The 19,537-nt window shown below is 46.6% G+C and overlaps 1 protein-coding gene across 2 annotated transcripts in view; it reads right to left on the bottom strand.

Annotated features, from left to right (window-relative positions):
• Positions 1-12,250, bottom strand: part of ST8SIA2 (ST8 alpha-N-acetyl-neuraminide alpha-2,8-sialyltransferase 2) — a 34,645-nt gene extending 22,395 nt beyond the window's left edge. Inside the window, exon 1 of one of the 2 annotated variants that reach the window (XM_062583424.1) lies at positions 12,105-12,250. In XM_062583424.1, the coding sequence (XP_062439408.1) occupies positions 12,105-12,202 (98 nt within the window). In that variant the 5' untranslated portion in view covers positions 12,203-12,250. Of the gene's footprint in view, positions 1-3,379; positions 3,871-12,104 lie in introns of those variants that run through there. The other variant, XM_062583422.1, reaches the window with a different exon arrangement.
• Positions 12,251-19,537: the final 7,287 nt, after the last annotated feature.

A 19,537-nucleotide genomic window follows, 5' to 3' on the forward strand; every position in this document is an offset into this window, starting at 1 on the left:
GGCACTGATTCATATATCAGACAGATGAGAAAGAAAAATTATCTTGCGGTCTGGATCCAAATTCTCTCGAATAAATAATTTATGACAAATCAGTTACGTGGAGACTTTTTCATTCACAGTGAGTGGGCTTTTTAGGGTTTTTGGTCCTCTCTTCATTGCTCCCACTTCTTAAACGATTCTCTTAATTGTTGCTAGGTATAGTTTAGTCTTGCTTTGAGTCATTTTGACACATGAAATCAAAGCTGCTTTGACTGAACAAGTAGGTCACACAGCCTCTTTGGGTGACTGGAACCCTAACAGCAAGTTTTACACATCTATATTCTCCAAATTACAATTTCAAAATGTGTTTTCCATGGATATTTTACAATATCCACCTCCAGTTCCCGCTTCTCCCAAGCATTTGTGGCAGAGAATACACAAGGGAAACAGGCACAAAATGCATGAGTGGTACCAATAAGGTAGCTGAAAATTTCAGCCCTAACTGAAAGCCTGTGTTGCAGCATTTGTAGAGCCCATTTCTGGCAGAACAAAACCTCTGCCAGTGACTGCCTGCCTGACCTTGGGCAAGTCATGTTACCTAGGATCTCCTCTTCTCCCTCCTCCACTCCATAAAATAGAGATAATAGCTACACAATCCATTGGAGGATTGTTAAACTAAATTTATTCATTTGAATTCCTCAGAAAGAGAGTTCAGAGTGCCACAATTTTATCTGAGGAGTTCAAATGATTAACACCTACTAATTAAGTTTCACAACGTTCTTGTGAGGTAGGTACATTTTATTATCCTTGTTTTATGTCTGAGACAGTGGGGGTTAAGTGGCTTGGCCCATGACACCAAAAATGACAGCCTCACAAACCAGGATAGGAATTGGCACTATTGGCTTAAAACAGACTTGTCACTGTGAAAGTGCTGTTCACTTGCAGAGGTGCGAATACCCTCTTGGTGGGTGCGAGAGCAGGATATACAGTGGGGAGGCCATGGGAACTGGTCTGAAAAGGTCTCACTGGCCTGGAAAACACATACAGCCATTGGGCTCCTGAAATAGCTGCAGCCTGTATTCATAAGACAGTCTATTGCTATAAAAAAAAAATGTTTATTTTGCTTTTTAAGTATTGCTGTGATGTAGTCCTCAAGATCAGAGTAAGTATTTTTTATCTAAAGAGCACACAAATATGATGCCAGGCCTGGCCAGAGACCGCTCTCCCAAAATCACTGCTCTCTCAATACAGCAGCTATCTCAGAGACAGCTGCGTACGTCGGGGATGCGGGAAATGCAGAGCCTTGTGCGCTTACAGTCCCTCTGAAGGACATTGCTTCATGGCAAGTTAGACGTAGCCATTGTAACTAAATGAGCTTCGGAGAAAGGGATGAGCTGCCCAGTCACCTAAAATGAAATACAGATAACCCCCTTCCTCTGAAACTCGATACATATTTTTGCTTCTGCTTATGCTTACAATGATATATAATCCCATATGCATTCATTATCATAAGCCATACCTTGCAAAATCAGGGACTAGCCTGCACCTGCTTGCTGCCTTGTTATGGATGGGTTTGGATGCACTGACCATGCTATTAAGTGACTGACTTCATTTTGCTGACTAAGGGCAGCATAGTCATTAAGCTAAGCCACAACGCTCCTTTAGTCCTCAAAGAGGCCTTTGAGGTCAGGATTCACTGAGACCAGCTCTGTGAAATTTGGATTGGGATACAGGTTTCAATCCTCCCTCTTGTTCTCTGAAATTCAATGTTTATGCTGAGATATGCAGAATAATTACACAGGGCAGCAAACTCTATTTCAGTGCTTTGGAAGAAAATTGCCACATTTCCAGGCTCTCTATGAAACGGAACTTGCTTCCAAGTGCTACAATTCCAAGCAGTCCTTTAGGAAGGAGAAGCAACTGAGCCCTAGCAGCCCAAAAGGACAAGGAACCAAGCCCAAGAGGTTCGAAAACAGGATTCCCAGGGGACTACATCCTGGCTTTCCACCTGCACATCGGGGTCTCACTGAAAATACAGGACCCTACCCTCTTCATCAGCAAGTCACCTTGAAGGCTTCTCATAGACACTTGATTGGTTTCCAAGGAGTATGGGTCAAAGCCCACCTGTAGCCAAAAAAACGACCTAATATAACAGAAGAAACAAAATAAGGAGAGGTAATGCTTCAGTGCCATTATCTCTCATCATCTCTAGCTCTGGGGCTTTGGCTTGTTTCATTAAAGAGAGAGGAAACAGCAACACATCCCGTGCGGAACGCATGTGCTCTCTTTCCTGTCCTAAGGCATGCACGCTGTGCAGTGCAGGGCCCAGGCCGGGGACAACCGCAGGCTCCAGCGGCCAGGCTGCAGAGGACGATGGGCAGAACTGCAGGAGGAAAGCCCGCCGAGCGCTGCCAGCAACCTGCCCGGCTGTTAGCACCCTGATTAGCCCCGCAAGTACTTGGCCAACTCACAAAAGAAACAAAAACCAAAGTTAGGAGAGGAGTGATGGGAGCAGAGAGATCTTTTTGGCCCTGGAGGTCAGATATCTGCGTGCCCCTCCTAATGCCAGCCTTCCCAGCATCCCAGAAATGAAGTGTTCAGATTCATTTCTCTGCTCACGGTCCTGTATCCCATTTCATAATACACCGGGAGGAGCCGGGACATTTGATATTTGCAAACTATTCCCTGTGACATTTCAACAGTTGCTTCTCAGGCTTTCATTACTGGGTGTGAAAGAAATTGCGATTAAAAGAGGTGTTGGCCATCGGGTAGTCCTGCCAGCTCACGCTCTCCCAGCAAACAAGATTCCCTCTTTAGGGATTAATTTAGAAGGGATTTTTAAAGCATTTCTCTGCTAGGATGAAGGATCCTACAGTATGTCTTGATGAGACATTTGAAATCTCACTTCGATGTGTTTAAAATCTCACTTGTTCATATTGTCACAGCTTGGCAGCTTAGGTGTCAAAAACTTCCTAAATATCAGGTACTATTTTTAGAGCTCCAAGTTTCATTCTTTCTATCAAGTCATACAACCAAATTTTAGAGACTGTGGGTTTCGGGGAAATTACCATGCTCATGCTGTGAGCCTGGTGCAGCTTCCGGAGAGCAAGCCACAGGGGCAGTGCTTGTGTTGCCAAGCTGGGGGTGTAACTTCATACAGAAATCCCGACTTGGTGTAAAAGTGCTAGCCGATGGCCTCCCTGTCGTTCACAGCAGCTGCTGTTTCCCTTGACAGAGAAATGCAGATCTGTCAGTCTTACGCAAAAGAGCCTCACTAATTTGGTTGCTTCCTCCCCTGCCCCAATCCCACCTCCGTCACACCACCCACCTCACGGGCTTCTTCCCTTTGGCCACAACGACACGGGAAGGTTGCAGGCACTCGGCAGCGATACAGCCCTACCTGCCAGATGGTGGCTGTGGTGAGGCGGCTCCACGTTGACTCCTATGTAACTTGCAGCAGAGTTTGGCCCCAAGATTTCTGCCTTGCTGTAAATCACTGTGCGTAATAACGAGCATACGTGGAGGACGCAGGCATCAAGACACACAAGTTTGCCTATTTCTTAATAGAAAATAAGCCAATTAAGCTGAAATGCTCACGTGACTAAACCCGTGAAGAATCAGCATGAAAGTCACTGCTCCAGAGTCGAAAGAATTAGGAGGCAACGGGAGACGATCCTGCAACAGCCTGTCACGAGGTCGCTGCTTTGGGATCACTCTGCGCTGGGGGAACGAGCACTGCAACCCCTGGCCCCACCTGGAAATATGCACTCTGAAGGATCTGTTAGAGACAGGAGATCCCTCAGTGCAGCCTGATGGTTAAGACTGTCCACGAGGGTCAGCAGTCACCTGCTGGAGACCTATTTCCAGGACTCCCACTCTCTGTTCCCAAGCTATTGCACTCTTTCTCTGAGCCAGCCGGAGACCAGGAAAGGCTCTCTTGAACCTGTAGAGTGTCATGTTTCACGTCTACACACATTCACCATAGAGTCAGCACAGCCTGACTCGATACCCCGTGATGCTCTTATTTTGTCACTGATAAAACTCATGTGCTTGCAGAGGTGAAATCTCTCACATGCTACATCTCTCCACATCCTGTGTACAGAACCTTACTCCTTCCCTCATATCGGGTCTTCCATTTATTTTTCTTTATTCCTGGCATCAGTTAAACTTTTTGGGCTATATTAATGAAACATCCACCGAAGACGAAGACATTGAAGTAGACAAAAACAGTTCAGAGAGTGGCTCAGGATGGAGTGTGTACATGCATGCACTTAGCTTTCCTCTTCTGGAAAGGGGAAGGAAAAACACACAAGAATCTAGCAAAGACCTAGAAAGTCAAAAGCATCACTGCTTAAAAAACACATCTACACTATATACTTTTCCCGAGATCTTTTTTTTTTTTTCACAGCCAACAGAGCAGAGCTATCGGAGAGCACAAACAGTATAGCATTGTCCTGTGGCCAGATCCTGTCACTCTGACCATTTGTGTCCCAAGAGGCATCCCAAAGAAAAATCCCAGTGGCTCCCGTAGGAAATGGGAATGGTGCATCATGGGAAGCAAATACTACGTCCAAAGGGTTGTGAGCAGACAGGGTTACCCTCCCACAATATTAATTCTTGTCTGCTTTTCCCACTGCTTTGCGTAGCTCTTCAGAACACCTAGAGTCTCATGTTTTCTTCTTCCACCATCAGCAGAGATGCTGAAGACCTCCCCCGGGGCAGCAATATTCTCCTGGTGCAATTTACTTGCACAGGTATCCTCAGAGTGACATTGGGTGGCTGCAGAAAGAGCACTGGAAACAACCACCTGAAAGCTGCACCACGCAGCCAGCACTTGACAACCATCTAAGCTATCTGCCAGCCATTGGAGGCCATCACCAGTAACACAACTGTCCAGAGCCTTCACAGGGACTTAGTCTTCTGATAGCAGTGCCCAGATGCCAAATATTGAAAAGACAGTAGTCATTTCAGAGCCTGGCATGCTTTCTGCTCCTCTGGCTCATAAAGCTACACCATGGAAATCCAGGCAGCAGGAAGGAAAAGTTTAATTACCAACTGAGCAGCTGCTGGTTGACAGTTGAGTATGCTTCTGGGTGTCTGAAAAGGTGCTGGAGATGCCTTATGACAATGATGAACCTTAGTGAGGTTCATCTCCCTGTTGTAGCCGCCTGCTGAGAGCTGAATTATATTCCTGAGGATGAAGGTGAACCCTTAGCTGTGGGGTGACAGGTGGCAGCAGAATAACTATCCATCGATTTGGAGCAGCCAGACACAAGCGCACTATGTAGAGCCTGCTGTGATGCTGTTCGACTGAGGCCTTGAGAGAACACTTCAAAACTGAGTCATGACTGTAACAATATATATGCTTTAAAAGGCAGTCCTGCCCGTAGAAAGTGGTGGATGGTGAGGGACAGCCTGTTTTTTCTTTTTTTGATACTCCCAGTGGATTGCCATATGCAATAGCAAGGAATTTATTTGCAGTAACAACAAGCAAGAGTGCAGCACTTAAATTTGAAAGGAGCTGACCCAGCAAGCAAGCAACCAGCTCGATGAATCAAAGACCGCATAGACAAGTAGCCTCAGACCGGTCAATAGTAGAACTGGCAAAGTTTGTGGGATCAAACTGCTTAACACACTGCTAAAGGTGAGCGTTCATAAAGCAGAAGGTGTTACTGCCTTATAGCAGCACACCCACGGATAATGATCATCCCAGGGCCAACAGTGCAGAAGGGGACAGGACCTCTCCTGCTGAAGTTTCCCAAAGGCAGTGCACCGAGTTTGGTATCTTCTCTCACTGCTCTGCCCTCTTCCACCCACTCATTCGGCACCTTCTCCATGTGCCTCCCTCCCAGTGCATCTTCCTTCCTCCTCCCAGCCTGCCCGCTCCTTCCACAGTGTCATAGATACCCAGGCAGGTTTTGCAGTGCTGTGAACACATTCTCCCTGGATCACCTTTTTTGCTTTCCCATCAGCGCCAGCCTTGCCGCTGTTGATGAGGATGCGTCTCCCAAGGCCATCACCACCAAGGCTGCTGCTTAGCCAAGATGGGGAGCTGTTTAGATTTACAGCAGGAATGTGAAGAAAAAGGAGCTGTAAAAACACTCTTTTCCCTCCCTTCCCTCAACATCAGGTTGCTCTGCCATGGTATTTGTTGAGGGACACCTGAAGAATCTGCTCCCATAGTTAACTTACTGGGCCAGGGATCTCCACTCCACTTGCAGAGGCAATTGGGGAAGGAGACAGAAAAACGGCAAAATAATTAGTTTCTAATGTCAGGGACTTTCTTGGGCTTATATTTTGTTGCTGAGGGTGACTCCAGCCCAGAGAAAGCAAATGACAGAGGCAATTAAAAGGGGTCTGTCTTTGAAGTGTCTTTTTATTTACTTATTTCTAAATTACAGTACTTGTATATGTACTTATATAGTGCTGGTCTCAGGGCTGATAAAAACAAAACATCTGCAATCTGGAAGACCACGCAAAGAGACATGGGAGCTCCTGCTGAATTTTTTTTCTGAGAGGATCAAAGGTAAGTTTAGCATTTGGTAGGCAAAAGTATACAGATGTGCAAGCAGAATAACCACTGGTGCTATCTAACCTAGAGATACAGGCATGCAAGCACAGAAAGTAAGAAAAAGCTAAACTCTGTCCTGGTTTGGGACAGGCCAGAAAGGCTCACGCTCAGTAACTGGACCTGCTGTGTCATTGCTGGCTGGAGTCCCAGGGCTTTGCTTTCTCCCCAGAATGACAGCAGTAGCATGGCAGAGTGGGCGCAGTAGCACTAATGACTGAATCGCTTAACCTCATGGTTAGCTGCTCAACAAGCCTTTGCTAAATGAACCAACAGTTGCAACTCTGTTCTCTGCAGGGAGAAAAAGGTTTCACTTCCTTCCAAATTTAAAGTGTGAGTTTGCGGGGTTAGAGCTGGGAAATACAGAGCCTGTTTGGGCAAAAGGGAAGCTTGCTGTACTTATCCAAGATGCTTTTCTTCTCTTCATAGCTTCACTCTCTGGGAGTGAGACTAGCTGTGGCTTTGGCAGTTCTGCCTCAAAGAAGCACTGGCTGCCTAATGCATAGGATCCACAGTGCATCCTTCTACCATAGCCAAAGCGCTGCCATCGTTCCTCATTCACAAACTCAGAAATTCCCTTCTTGGCATCTTGCAAGCTGCTGACCAGCAGGACTAGACTGAAGAAGTTGTCACCAACTGTACTGCAGACCCCATAGATGAACTGATTACATTCATGCCCCTGAATTTTGTGTTGTTCCACTGGATTACTCAGATCTGCTAGTGCTTTTCATCCTGCTGCTCCCAGTCTTCCTGCCAGACGCTATTTCCTCACAGGGTCTCCCGTTCCTGCAGTTCCCATGAAGTTCAGCTTAAAATAAACTAAGGAGACTCTTCTCCTTTGTTTTGCTCTAGGGAGGAGCATTTAGGTTTTGTACATCTTTCTCTTTGTGGCAGTCGCATGTGTATTCCTGCCTAAGCAGGTTAGCAGGAGAAGGGGTTCTTCTGAGCCAAAAGAGTGCTTTATGGAGAAGAAGGAGAGCTGCTCATGGATGGTTGAATTCAAGTTACTATCAGAAGAGTCACATGTAAAACCTCCACCAAATATTTTCCTACCCAAATCAGTGCCCCAGCATTGGTCTTATTTCCAGCCCAATGCTGGGCTTTTTGCTAGAGCCTTGCTGTGCCCAAAAGGTACAAAGGTCTGTCCATTGACTAGGTTTACATTGACCATTATATGGTGTCTGTGGCATTCTGTTAGCCAGAGAAGTAATATTTCTCCAGACCAATATAATTGTTGGCTGATACGCACTTGCTGTGGGAGCACATGAAAGTGTGTGTTAGCAGAACATAGCTTTTTCCAACACAGCATTTTGGCATAGAGTAGGCCTAAGACTGACTGTGGGTCAAGCACAGTAAGCTGCAGCCTGAAAGATCTAAGTATGATGTTTACACTCCATGGACCAACTTAGACAGAAGTGTTACAAGTACAACGCACTAGTGGCCTCAGAGCACGCAAACGCATTAGTCACTGTAAATGACACAACGGCTCTCTGTGGTATCCCTGAGACTTTGAAAGGCAGGTATTAGAAAAGGGCACACGAGGAAAAAGTGGCAATCTAACACAAGCTTCCAGACTGGCCAGCAATATTTGATACTCTAGTTCATCGCTTGAAAGAGCAGAATATGATTCCTTTTGTAATCGAGATGGAAAGGCATACTGTCTGGACTAGTAGTGAAAAGGTTGGCTGATATTAAGTCCAATCATTACCAAGTGTCAAGTACTCCCTAAGATGGCTCATGCATCAATTTGAGAAGTCACCTGGTGGCAGTGGGTCACCAGCTCCCTCTACACACAATCAGGACACAGACAGACCCCTGCAGAACTGCTACAGCAGATGCATAACAAAAAGAGTCTCTTTCAACTTCCACCACGAAGCAGAATTTTATTCCTCTTTGCTGGCAATAATTATGCCTCTAGAAGCTGAGTTCTTCATCTTCCTCCATGGCAAGAGGTCTGTCCCACTCCTCCTTCCTGAGGTGGAGCAAGAAACGGCTGCAATTGCATTAGCTTTCCCCAAGACAGATATGAATGTGTCCTTTGTTTCCTAGAAGGAAACAAAAGAGTCTATCTAGAGTGATTCAGAAAAAGGTAGGCGCCACGGGGCTACAGAAAAAGTTCAGCAGTCCGGAACCAGGTGCACATTTGAAAACAAAGTGCCGGAGCCGTTTGAAACGTCAATACTTCTCCAAGGCAGCACACGTCGGTGAGCGCGCGAGCAGGACGAGCAGACTTGCCTACCCACTGACGTCCCAGAATATCAAAGCTTTGTACTTCGGGGGAGCACGCGGTTCAGATGACACATGGATAGATGATATATATATAATGACATGGATATAGCAGGATGGAAACCCACGTGCAGGTGCGGCTGCCGGGCTAGAGAACAGGCTAATGAGAGCAACAGCATCGCGAAGGGAAACTGCTGAATTCTCCTCGTCGCCCTGACACTTGTCATTTAACCTCTTTGTCTCAGTACCTCCCATCTGCAGGAGGAAGAATAATAATATCTGGAGCAGTAAGAAGGGAGTGCTTAAGAAACACACATCTTTCTCAGAAACCTCTGTCAAGCAGAACACCTATAACTCCCCTTGGCTCCTAACTCTCTTTACCTGCAATGCCGAGACCTTATTATCTGGGGAAAAAGCATTTTCTTTTGTCCATTTGCTAGTAATATAGTCTCTATTTTGCACTTAATGAACATTTTGTTCTTTGTTTCTGAGATTTCTCAATATTTGTAGGTGAGAGAAATATGTTCCCCCTGCTCCTATCCACATGAGACATATTCTTCCAAAGACAATCCAAATCACAGGCAGGGGGCAGGGTACGTGTAAAAGCGGGCAAGCTGTTCGCTCCTCACAATAATTAGAGAGTGTTTCAATGCCAAGGAAAAAGAAGAAAAGAGTTGCACCTGCTTGCATTTCCCAGTCTCCCTTGGTGCCATGGTCTTGCCAGAGGACACCTGGCTGGCTCATTACCTTCATCTCAGCACAGGCTGAGCTGACCTGAGAGGTGGTGGTGGGTGCGTGGTGAGGGAGGAGAGCTGGGGAGGACACTGAGCCATGGTATCCATCAGCCAAATGTTCTTGAGCTGGATTCCTAACGTTTACCTACATTTCCTGTTTGCAAAATATGCTGGTGTCGCATAGCTCTAAAAGTTGAAAACCCCTCATCGTTCCCTAACTGCTGTAGACTCAGGCACTCAGCTTTTCTACATTGCTCCAACAATATGCTTCACTCAGGTCAGACTGTCACGTTGATCATTACTGGCATGGCGACAGCACGCAGGGATGAGATCCTCTTTGTACTAGACTCCTGCTCTAAGAATTCAGGCTGTACGATGGACAGTGTTTGGCCCCTTGCTGTGTTTGGCAGTGGACCACTTCAGAGAACATGGACAAACAGTGGAGAAAAAGAAGCGGGGTGTGGGGAGGGAGAGGATAAAGCAAGAGAAAAGGTCAGTTTGCCCTACTTAACAACTACATCTTAATATAGAAGGTCACATTTTTGCTCTGTGCATCCCTGTATCAGAATGACAGCTGACGCAGTAGCTTATCTATGAAAACTGGCCTGGGACTAACCAGAGGGCATCAGACTGTAGGAAGCACCACCATTCACTATGTAGGGTAGCGAACGGGTTTATCCCACGAGGTTCTTTTTGCAAACTACTGATGCACTGCATTCTGAAATGTGATATTATAACAGACTATCTGCTATTTCTACAGAACTCACTTGACCCTTTTGCTGTCTCTGCCTCTGAACTGTTTGGCAGTACTTCTTTGGAGGAACTACAGCAACAAACTCAGATGCCAGGACTTGGAGATAAGCAGCCAGCAAAACAACCGATTTCCATACGCTATATAGAAAAGAGAGGAGGAGAAGAACACTGAGAATCCCTAATGAACTCGGCTGAATAACAGGACAAGTGAATAGCAAAACAGAATAGATTGCAAAGGTGCAGCAAGTTTTAACAGATCTAGCAGGCAGATGAGGGGAAAAGAAAAAGCAGAAGCAGGAGAAGATGGGAGGAAAGTGATGAGATTGGAGCAGTCCGTCCAGTAGGGAGGACGTTTTAAAAGCATTTCACTTCCTTATTATATGGATAGTGCCAGCTCAAAACAAAGCAACAATCCATCTAGTCGAGTAACCTACAGTTTGGTACAGGATGTTACTTGCTCAGAAACAAGTGCCTTTAAGCACTTCTTGCCCATGACACCCAATACAACACAACAATGAAAGAATGACAAACATCACTGCATTTAGTTTATAATTTCAGGCAAGTGCAAGGTATTTGTTTTGATGCAACACAGTGGGCAATCCCATCTGTTCCCACGCAGAAAGAAAGACCTTGTACCGTTTTAGCATTAGTGCAAGCGCGCCTCATGTTACTACAATTACTCGACTTGTTTTCTTGTCCTCTGTTGTGGTGAGTTTCTCAAATTAGTGCACACACTGTTCTCCGTATTTGTTCCTCTCAGCCCTTAATTTGCCAACCAGCCCACAGGGTTTTTAGGATGGAATAGGGGATTGCCTCCTGCTCCCCTCCACAGCCCTAGGGCATCTTTTGTCCCTGCCATACAGGGCACTGTAGGTAAGTACCCACCTTCAGGTGAACCAGGAAGGGGCAATCATGGAGCCCCTGGCCCATGCCAGGGAACGCCACTCTGCCTCAGCCTGGGGACAGCCCGGCAGGCTGAGCTCTCCCATCCTGCCTGCAGTGGTCCCTGTTCCATTATCACTACCCAAACGGACAGCCTGCTCCATCAACACCCCTCAATGGTGCCTGCTCCCTCACCTGCAGGCTGGTCCCTGTTCTGCCATGCCCACCAGCTGTTCCATCTCTCCCACTCCGCACATGGGTTCTTGCTCCAGCACTCCTACAGCATGGTCCCAGCTCCACCACGCCCATCTGGACTGGACACCAGCACCCAGTCTCCCCCGGGGCTGCAACTCGTTCCACCATCCCCAGCCGGCTGCCTGTGCCAATATCCCGCTTATGGACCGGTTCCTACCCCCTCGGTCTAGAAGCACCCAAGTACTGCTCGTTCTCCAGACAGGTACCTGCTTCAGCATCTCTAAATGGACCAGTACCTGCTCCAACGTCCCTGTCCGGACCAGCACCTGCTCTAGCATCCCTAGCCCAGCTGGCACCTGCTCCAGCATCTTACTGGATCGACAGCTCTAACAGGACTGGTACCGGTACTTGCTCCAGCACTGCTACTGGTACCTCAACACCTCTAGCGGGACTGGTACCGGTACCGACACCTGCTCCAACGCTCCCCCCCCGGGACCGTCCTCCGCCGCCGGCGCGCCCCGTCCTGCCCCGGCCGGCGGCGCGGCGCCCGCCCGCGCCCCGCGCCCCTCGCCCCGCGGCGGGGCGGTCCCGCCCGCGGCTGCCGCCGGCTCCGCGGCGCTGCGCGAGAGCGGAGCGAGCTCCCTTCCCACTTCGGCGCGGCAAGAAACCGGGAGAGCCGGAGACAAAGAAACTCTCCGGAGCCCCCCTCCCTCGCCGCCGCCGCCGCCCCTGTCCCCCGCGGTGGGGAAGGGGAAGGGGACATTTACCCGCTCTCCTCCTCGATCTCGGAGATGTCGGCGAAGATGAGGAAGCCGACGAGCAGCGTGAGCAGCGCCAGCGTCCAGCCCCGGCACGGCAGCGGCATGGCTCCGGGGCTGGGCTGGGCTGGGCCGGGCGAGCGGCGCCGCGCCGCTCCGCGGGGTGCGGAGCCGCGTCCCGGCTCGGCGCTGCCGCCCGGCGGGGGCCGCTCCCCTCGGCGCCCGCGGAGCGCCCGGCCCGGCCCGGCGCTGCCGCGGTGGGGAGAGCGGGGGCTGCCTCGCCCCCTCCGCCGCCGAAGTTTGCGGCGGCCGCGAGAGGAGGAGGAAGGGGAGGAAGAGCGGGGGCGGCGGCGCTGCGTCCCCCGCCCCAGGTCCGCGTTGATCACCGCCTCCCCACCCTCAAGGGTGCCCCCGCCAGCGCGGCTGGTCTCCTGGTTTGGGGAGGGGAGGTTACTGCTCGTGTTCCCCGCCCGCTCCGCACAGCTGCAGGCTCTCGGCACGTCCCCTCCCTGGCTCTGCAGGGCAGGTCGCGGTTAGCTGGGGTGTGCACCCCGGTGTCCCCCCGAAAGGACAAAACTGCGATAAGGAGAACAACGCTAACTAATATTTACAATGGTGGCGGTTGTACCTTTCCTCTCTTGCAAGGTGCGCGCCTTGCAGAGGATCCTGTGGGGTGAACAACACTTTGTAAATGAAAATGATTAATAGTTAATCATATGCATCTCGGTTAACATTTATGCACATTTTGGTAACAACAATTATTTGCATACTATAAATACAGACCATGATAACCACAACAGCCCTGCCATTACTCTTTAAATCTCACTTGAGTTTGAACAGGCAGAATTCATTAAGCGGAAAATGCACAGGAGCTTCACTTCTGAGGCACATGGATGTGTTTCTGCCACACTTGCAGCCCCTGCATGCAACCTCCTGGCAGCTGCAGGCATGATCTTAGATTTTGCTATGGCTAGAAAAGGCTGCCGAGGTTAGGGCTGCAGTTTCTGTTGCATACAGTGTGGTGAAAGTGTATGAAAGTGAGGGCTGGGAAGAAAGAAGAGCGGACTGACCAGACCAAAGAATGGACAAAAAGAGACTGAGAGGTCTTTTCCTTGACTCCTCACTACTTATTGCTCCAGCACAAGCCATAGGGCAAAAAGACCAGCCTGGCAGAGGGGTTAGCCAAGGCCAGCCTGGCAGAATGTGTCCAAGTCCAAGTGCAATTCTTTCAGACCAGAAAGTTGCTAAAGATTGGAATATCTGGTGATATGTGCACAGCCAAGCTGGAGAGCGAGGCAGTGGATTCATAATGCAGCAGATAACAAGAAGCACAGATGTGTTGAGAGAGAGAGAGAGAGAGAGAGAGATACTAATTGCTTACATATTTGAAACAGCATCTTTAGCTTGAATGGGAGTCACCATTAAGCAAAAGAGAGCTATTAACTGGGGTCACTTGGAAAGCTGCCATTTTCTGTTCCATGCGTGGCTTTTTGCATCAGCATAAAAGTACGTTGCTTAGGCCATGATATTTCATCAATAGTGGTGTGCAATACTTACAGAGTGTTGCAGAGGTGTGTCGATACTTACAGGTGTATAGGCAGAGGAAGGCATACTCCGTGGAGGACTTTTCTCTTTATCTGGATTAAATGAAGGAAGAAGCCCGTTATAGCCCATGTGCTTTCCTGGGGATTCTGAACCTCTTGTTGCACAAAGAGGAGACAAACAAATCGCCGTTACATTTATAGGTAAAAAAGACAGCGTAGGTGAGTCTGTTACAAATATGCTCTAGTATGTATGGCAAATTTACAGCCTAGTATACAGCTTATATAATAGAGCCTATCCAGTCCCCTGGGGAGAATGTGATTTTAGGTAGTGTAAGTAGCCCCATAATTTACCTTCTGTATAAATCTGGGAAAACACTTTCTTCTGTTTTATTCTTCTTCAACTTCTTTTGCTCACAGTGTTCTGGAGTTTCACAGAAGTGTAACTGGCTCAGGAGGGAGGAGGAAGGAAGCAGGCTTTGAAGAGGTGACCTTGCTGGTGTAGGGACTGGTGTCAGGTTTTCTGAGAGGCACCAAAGCAGAGTTCTAGTCCTCTGTGATTTAGAAGCACCTCGATGCAGTTGATTTCCCTTGACTTACAAACCATGTTGGGGTTTGACTGCTCTTGTATAAGTCAGTGGAAATGCTAGTATTAACTGAAACGGAAACACGTCTCTACAGGGTGAGCCGAGAGTTAAGCCTGATGCCCTTCACTGAAGAGCTCCACTGCTAGGGGCTTTCACAAAGAGCTCCGCGAATCCTGCACTTGGTGTCATCTGTTGCTTCATTCCTATGAAGGATGTAGGTCGGAGAGAAAGGTCATTCTTTAGCTGATCAGGCTTCAAACACAGGGACTGGAACCTTGAAGTACAGCCGGTTTTGAATGGCAGCACGACACGTAAAAGACATAGGAACACTGCATTTTGCCAAATTATTTTGTAATCAGTGAATGAGGCTTTATAATATCACATTACCAAGTGCAATTCTGTGATGAAAACCTGGTGATTCTGTTGCATTACTTGTGCTAAATTCTGCATGATCAGGAGTCTTACAGTAGCAGTAGTAAGAAATGAATATAATAGGTACTGACTACAGGAGAGTGAGTACATTTTAGTCTGTGTTTACTCTGAGACCATCCTTTAGAGCTTTCTGCCACATTTGGGGAAGGAGGAGATAATGCAATCCTAGTTTCATTCAGTGCTGTGTTCTGAAGAAATACAAACTGCTTTAGAGCGATGGCCAGTTCCTCAGATATTAGTCATTCTGCACATTCAATCTGCACTATGACCGCTCACCTTAAGCATGTGCGTAAGTGTTGTGGGATTGGGTCCGTAAGCATCCAGAACCTCAATTTTATGTCTCATTCATAAGATCAGTTGCAGGAAGATGAGAGCAAACTGTCGAAAACAGACCGTTGTGGTAGAATAATACGTTCTGAAATGGAATAAAAGGCTATTATATCTTCTAGTTTCTAATAATATGAGAAATAATTCTCCACTCCAGAACATTTGCAGTAAATACAATAAGGTATACTGGGGGAAAAAAAATCTTAGCATAATGGCAAAAGTAACTGCACCAGAACAATATTGCATTTTGCTGCTTTGAAAGGAGAAAAGAAAAGAAAAGGCATTTTACATTTTCTTTTGACCTTTGAGAAATATCAGGAATGTGTAATAGCCATATTCCCCAACAATAGCTCTGAGGGTTCAGGGAATAAAAGTTAAACACCTAGGGAGATTTACAAACAACTGACAGAGAGGTGGTGAATTTAATATGTGGATATGAAAGGCACAGATACGCAGAGAGTGCAAAAATAATACATTTTTTAAAATGTTTTTAATCTGTGCGAGAAGCACTGCCGAGAAAGGCACGGGGACCTGAACAGACAATACGACCCACTAGGTCTTTTCGATGCTATGATGGATGATGAGACTTAGTGCAGCGAGAGGTCTCCGGGGACCTTTCTCCTTCAGATTTGTAATGCTGTAAAATGCATATCACCTTTATCATATCTGTCAGGCAAAATGAACAAAGTTTACAGCCCATTTTATATACCTAAACAGTACTCTGATGTGATAAACAGGCATGACGAATGGGAGCTTGTATTAACCAGGGTCGCAACGTTTCATTGCCTCATTATTGGCAATGAACCTACCTCTAGGTGCTTTCTCCAGCGAAAACCTTGGGCCTCTTGAGAAAGTCAGGCACCTCTCATGGGGCATGATGTGTCTTTTCCTCCCCAATAAGCTCATTAGCAGGAGGGATGCTGATTCAGTACGTTCAATGCCCTCCATCTTCTCCTGAATGCTCTTGTCAGTCCATGTACGGAGGGCTCATACTGAGGGATTTGAGAATATCACTCTGGCATAAAAAAGCCTCTTTGTTTGTCTATGGAGAAACATCTAGGAATAACTGTGCAGCTTCCAGAGGCACCAGTGCAACAGTCTGAAGGCCAGGCACCTGGGCTCCTGCCTGACTTTATCTGCCCTTGGGCAAGTCTTCTCCACCCACATCCTAAAGTGGTTAGGTCCATTACTGTTGTTAAAGTGCATTCATCTGCCTCCTGGGCAAAAGGGGATTCTTCTTAAAGGACTTACAAATGCTGAACAAATTAGTGTTTGTCGTATGCATGGGCATATGAATATTTTGCTTTTAAGTGGCAGACAACAACGAGATAGAGCCCTAGCTCAGGCATTTGGACACAGCCTAATGTCAATGAATCTGCATTTGCCTACATCAGAGGAGTCCCCAACCTTCTGCGGTGACTTCTCTGTGGAACTGATTCGTAAAGCATCACTGCTCCGCATCTCTTCAGCTGGAGTGGGGAGCCCTTACTTTCCTTGGATGAAGGGCCAAAGCCTTCACTTGTCCTCTCTTCCTGGGGATTTTCGCAATCTGAAGAAGGAATGCAAGACTGCTCTTTCTACTCAGAGTGGCGTAGCAGCAACAAAAAGCTTTGGTGGCTCACAAGAAAGGGAAAAAGGAAAATTAAATTGTATTAATTTCAAGCTCTATTAGGATTTTAAGAAAGTAAAAATCAATAGAAAAGGATGGAATTGGTAGGAAACGTGACCTTATTTTCCCAGTGTCTGAAGGAGAACAGCACACAATAGGGAGACAAAATACGCACAGCCATAAAAACAGATTGGTTTCTTTGATGTTGAATGAGAGAAGTTAAAATGCTTACATAAACTGGCATTATTTGACTGGCATTTGGGAGAAGTGTCCAATGGAAAAAAAGAATAAAAAACAAAAAAAAAATCATCGTCCATTAGTCCCTTTATTTTTGCTCTCCTGAAGTAAATTGCAAAATGGTGTGATCCATGCAACGTTTCATCAAATACGACTTCCCATTGTCAGAGCAAAATGTTTGATATAAAACAAGAATGATCTTTCTTTCTTTTTGGTCAGATAAGCTGTTTTGGATTAATAAAAATGCCACATCACAATGATATTGATAATTTGCATGTGAAAAGCCTTCCACCTGGTAATGAAAACAATTTTTCAGTTTTGCCAGCACTAGTCACAAGAGATAAGGTCTGTCGTCCTCCCGCTCGCAATTAACCAAGCACAAAAAAAATGGAAAAGGTAGAAAATGTGTGACAATCACAAATTGCCACTTATCTGAGCCCGATGCTAAGGTATTGATATTTCCAAGTGCATCTGCACAGCTGGCACTCTACCCGCTCTGTTACAGTCTGGCCGTGCGCGTGAGTCAAGCCAGGCACCTCCAGCTTGGGAAGGCAGAGCTGAGTACGCGCTAAATACGAAGTTTTTTGTACCTTGTTCATAGCGTTTGGCTGAAAGCCCCGGTTCACATCACCCCTTTCTTTGTGGCTAGCAATCCGCTGGGTGGCACTGCTGCGTGTGCACCCATGTGCGCCCATACACGCACATTCGCACACCGAGGCTCTGCCTTTCACCCTCTCTCCCCCCTTCTCTCTCTGGGCAGGCGGGGGTAACCGAAGGGAGGGCACGACGCCTGGCGTGTTCGGCTCCTGCAGAAGGCCGCAGCGGTGCCCGAGGTAGAAGGAAGGCGAAAGAAATGGGCTGAAAGACGATTTTCAACTTGGAAGGCAGTCGACTGTTGCTGCGTTTTCATCCACCTGTGCAAAACTCCACAGCTGCGAGGAGTGGATTCACAAAGTTCAGTCACAGTGTCAGCATCACAGGCAAACGCAAGCAGTCCCAGCGTGGCCCGGAAATCTGCATTTGCGGCTTTTGTCTTGCACAGTCGTCAAAGAAACGAGGCAGCCCTTTGCGGGCAGTACTGAAATAGAAAAGGTGCCAGTTGCCCACTCAGTTCTCTGCCTCTGCTCTAACCCCCACACTGCCTCCTTGTTTTCCCACCCCATACAGAAATAATTAATTCAGCAAGGATACCGTTTCAATGACTCAGAGTATTCATATGTGCTTTGTTATATACGAAGCATGCACTTTTTTTTTTTTTTTTTTTTTTTTAGCACAGAACAACATATTTCCCCAAGATAAATCCAAACTGCTAAGTATCACTCACTCACAATGGTAAATGTAAGTGTCTGATAAACAGATACAGGTTTCAGATACCAAATTCAGACCCCATCTGTTTTTGAACTTTGTCTCTTACCTCAGTTCAGAGATGCTAGGACATGGCATTCCTTTTAAGTCTGTTTCTTCAGCGTACCTTCATCATGCTACTTCTGTCTGGATTTCACGGCCTTTAAAGAACAGGTCATATTTGAATCCAGTTCTGGGCTGTTTCAGGTTGGCAGACTCAATCAGTCTTGTCCTGTGTTTGATAGAAACCCAATTACTCTCCACAACTACATCAAGGAGGTTAATCTTAAAAAACTAGTTTGGATAAACAGATCGATGCGTGAGATGGAGAATGTAACCATGTATGGGCACAGTGAAGTATGGAGGATCCCAGTAAGATTAACTTGAGTAACAAATTTTTTTCCTACCTATGAGAAGTCAAAGTGGAAAAGAGGGCTGGAGGAGAGAACACATAAATAGATAAAGATAAAAGGGGAAGACTTTGAGACCCATCCTGTGGGCCCAACATCTGAAGAAGAGAGGAGGACTAGCCGCTAGAAAGTTCATCACTTTAGTGATGGGCATACCTGAGAAAACCTACAAGAACGTTGTCTTTCTTTTCCCTGATCATCTTTGCTTACGGTCCCAGGAAAAAATTGTGATCTAACGCCTTTGCAAAATGTGCAGATTTCACAAGCAATGAAAACAAACCAAAAAAAGAAAAGTCACATGCGCACACGGTCCTTTACACAGAGTTTTACTGCAATGAAAACACAAGATTCAACACTATGTTTCATTTAGCACAAATGACAAAGTCTTAAGGGGCAATGTGAAAACATAGCTTTTTCTTCTCTCCATCTCTTGCTAATAGCTAAAAAAAAAAAAAAAAAGAAAAAAAAAAAAAAAAACCTGCTGTGAAAAAGGCCTTTAATATGAAACTACATTTCAGGTCCAGAAAGGCACTTGATTTCTGTCTATAGCTATTGTCATTTCACCCTTATCAGTAATGAATGTTTTTTTTTCTCCTCTTTTATACCAATATTTCTTAGTGCAACCTCTCAGCCCTCTTTCACACCCTTTATGGTGTGCAGAACTGTTGAGTGAATTGCCTAGGCTTCAGAAAAAAAAGAACTTTCCAAAGAATAAAGTAGGGTAGCGGGATTCCCCCAATAGCTCTAGCCAGAAGCTGCAGTGAAAACAGCCCATAGGTTATCTCTTCTTACGGGAGCAAGACCCTAAGTTCTTAGCAGAGAACTGATCTAAAAACTTGAGTTATGGGGACCAAACCCAAAGAAAATCACTTCTAGTTGATTAAAAACAAACAAACAAACAAACAAAAAAAAACCACTTAGTGAATTGTGAACACCACAGCCACTGGAAGCAGCT

The sequence above is a fragment of the Rhea pennata genome, chromosome 10 (assembly GCF_028389875.1).
Source record: "Rhea pennata isolate bPtePen1 chromosome 10, bPtePen1.pri, whole genome shotgun sequence".
Taxonomy (NCBI): Eukaryota; Metazoa; Chordata; class Aves; order Rheiformes; family Rheidae; genus Rhea; species Rhea pennata.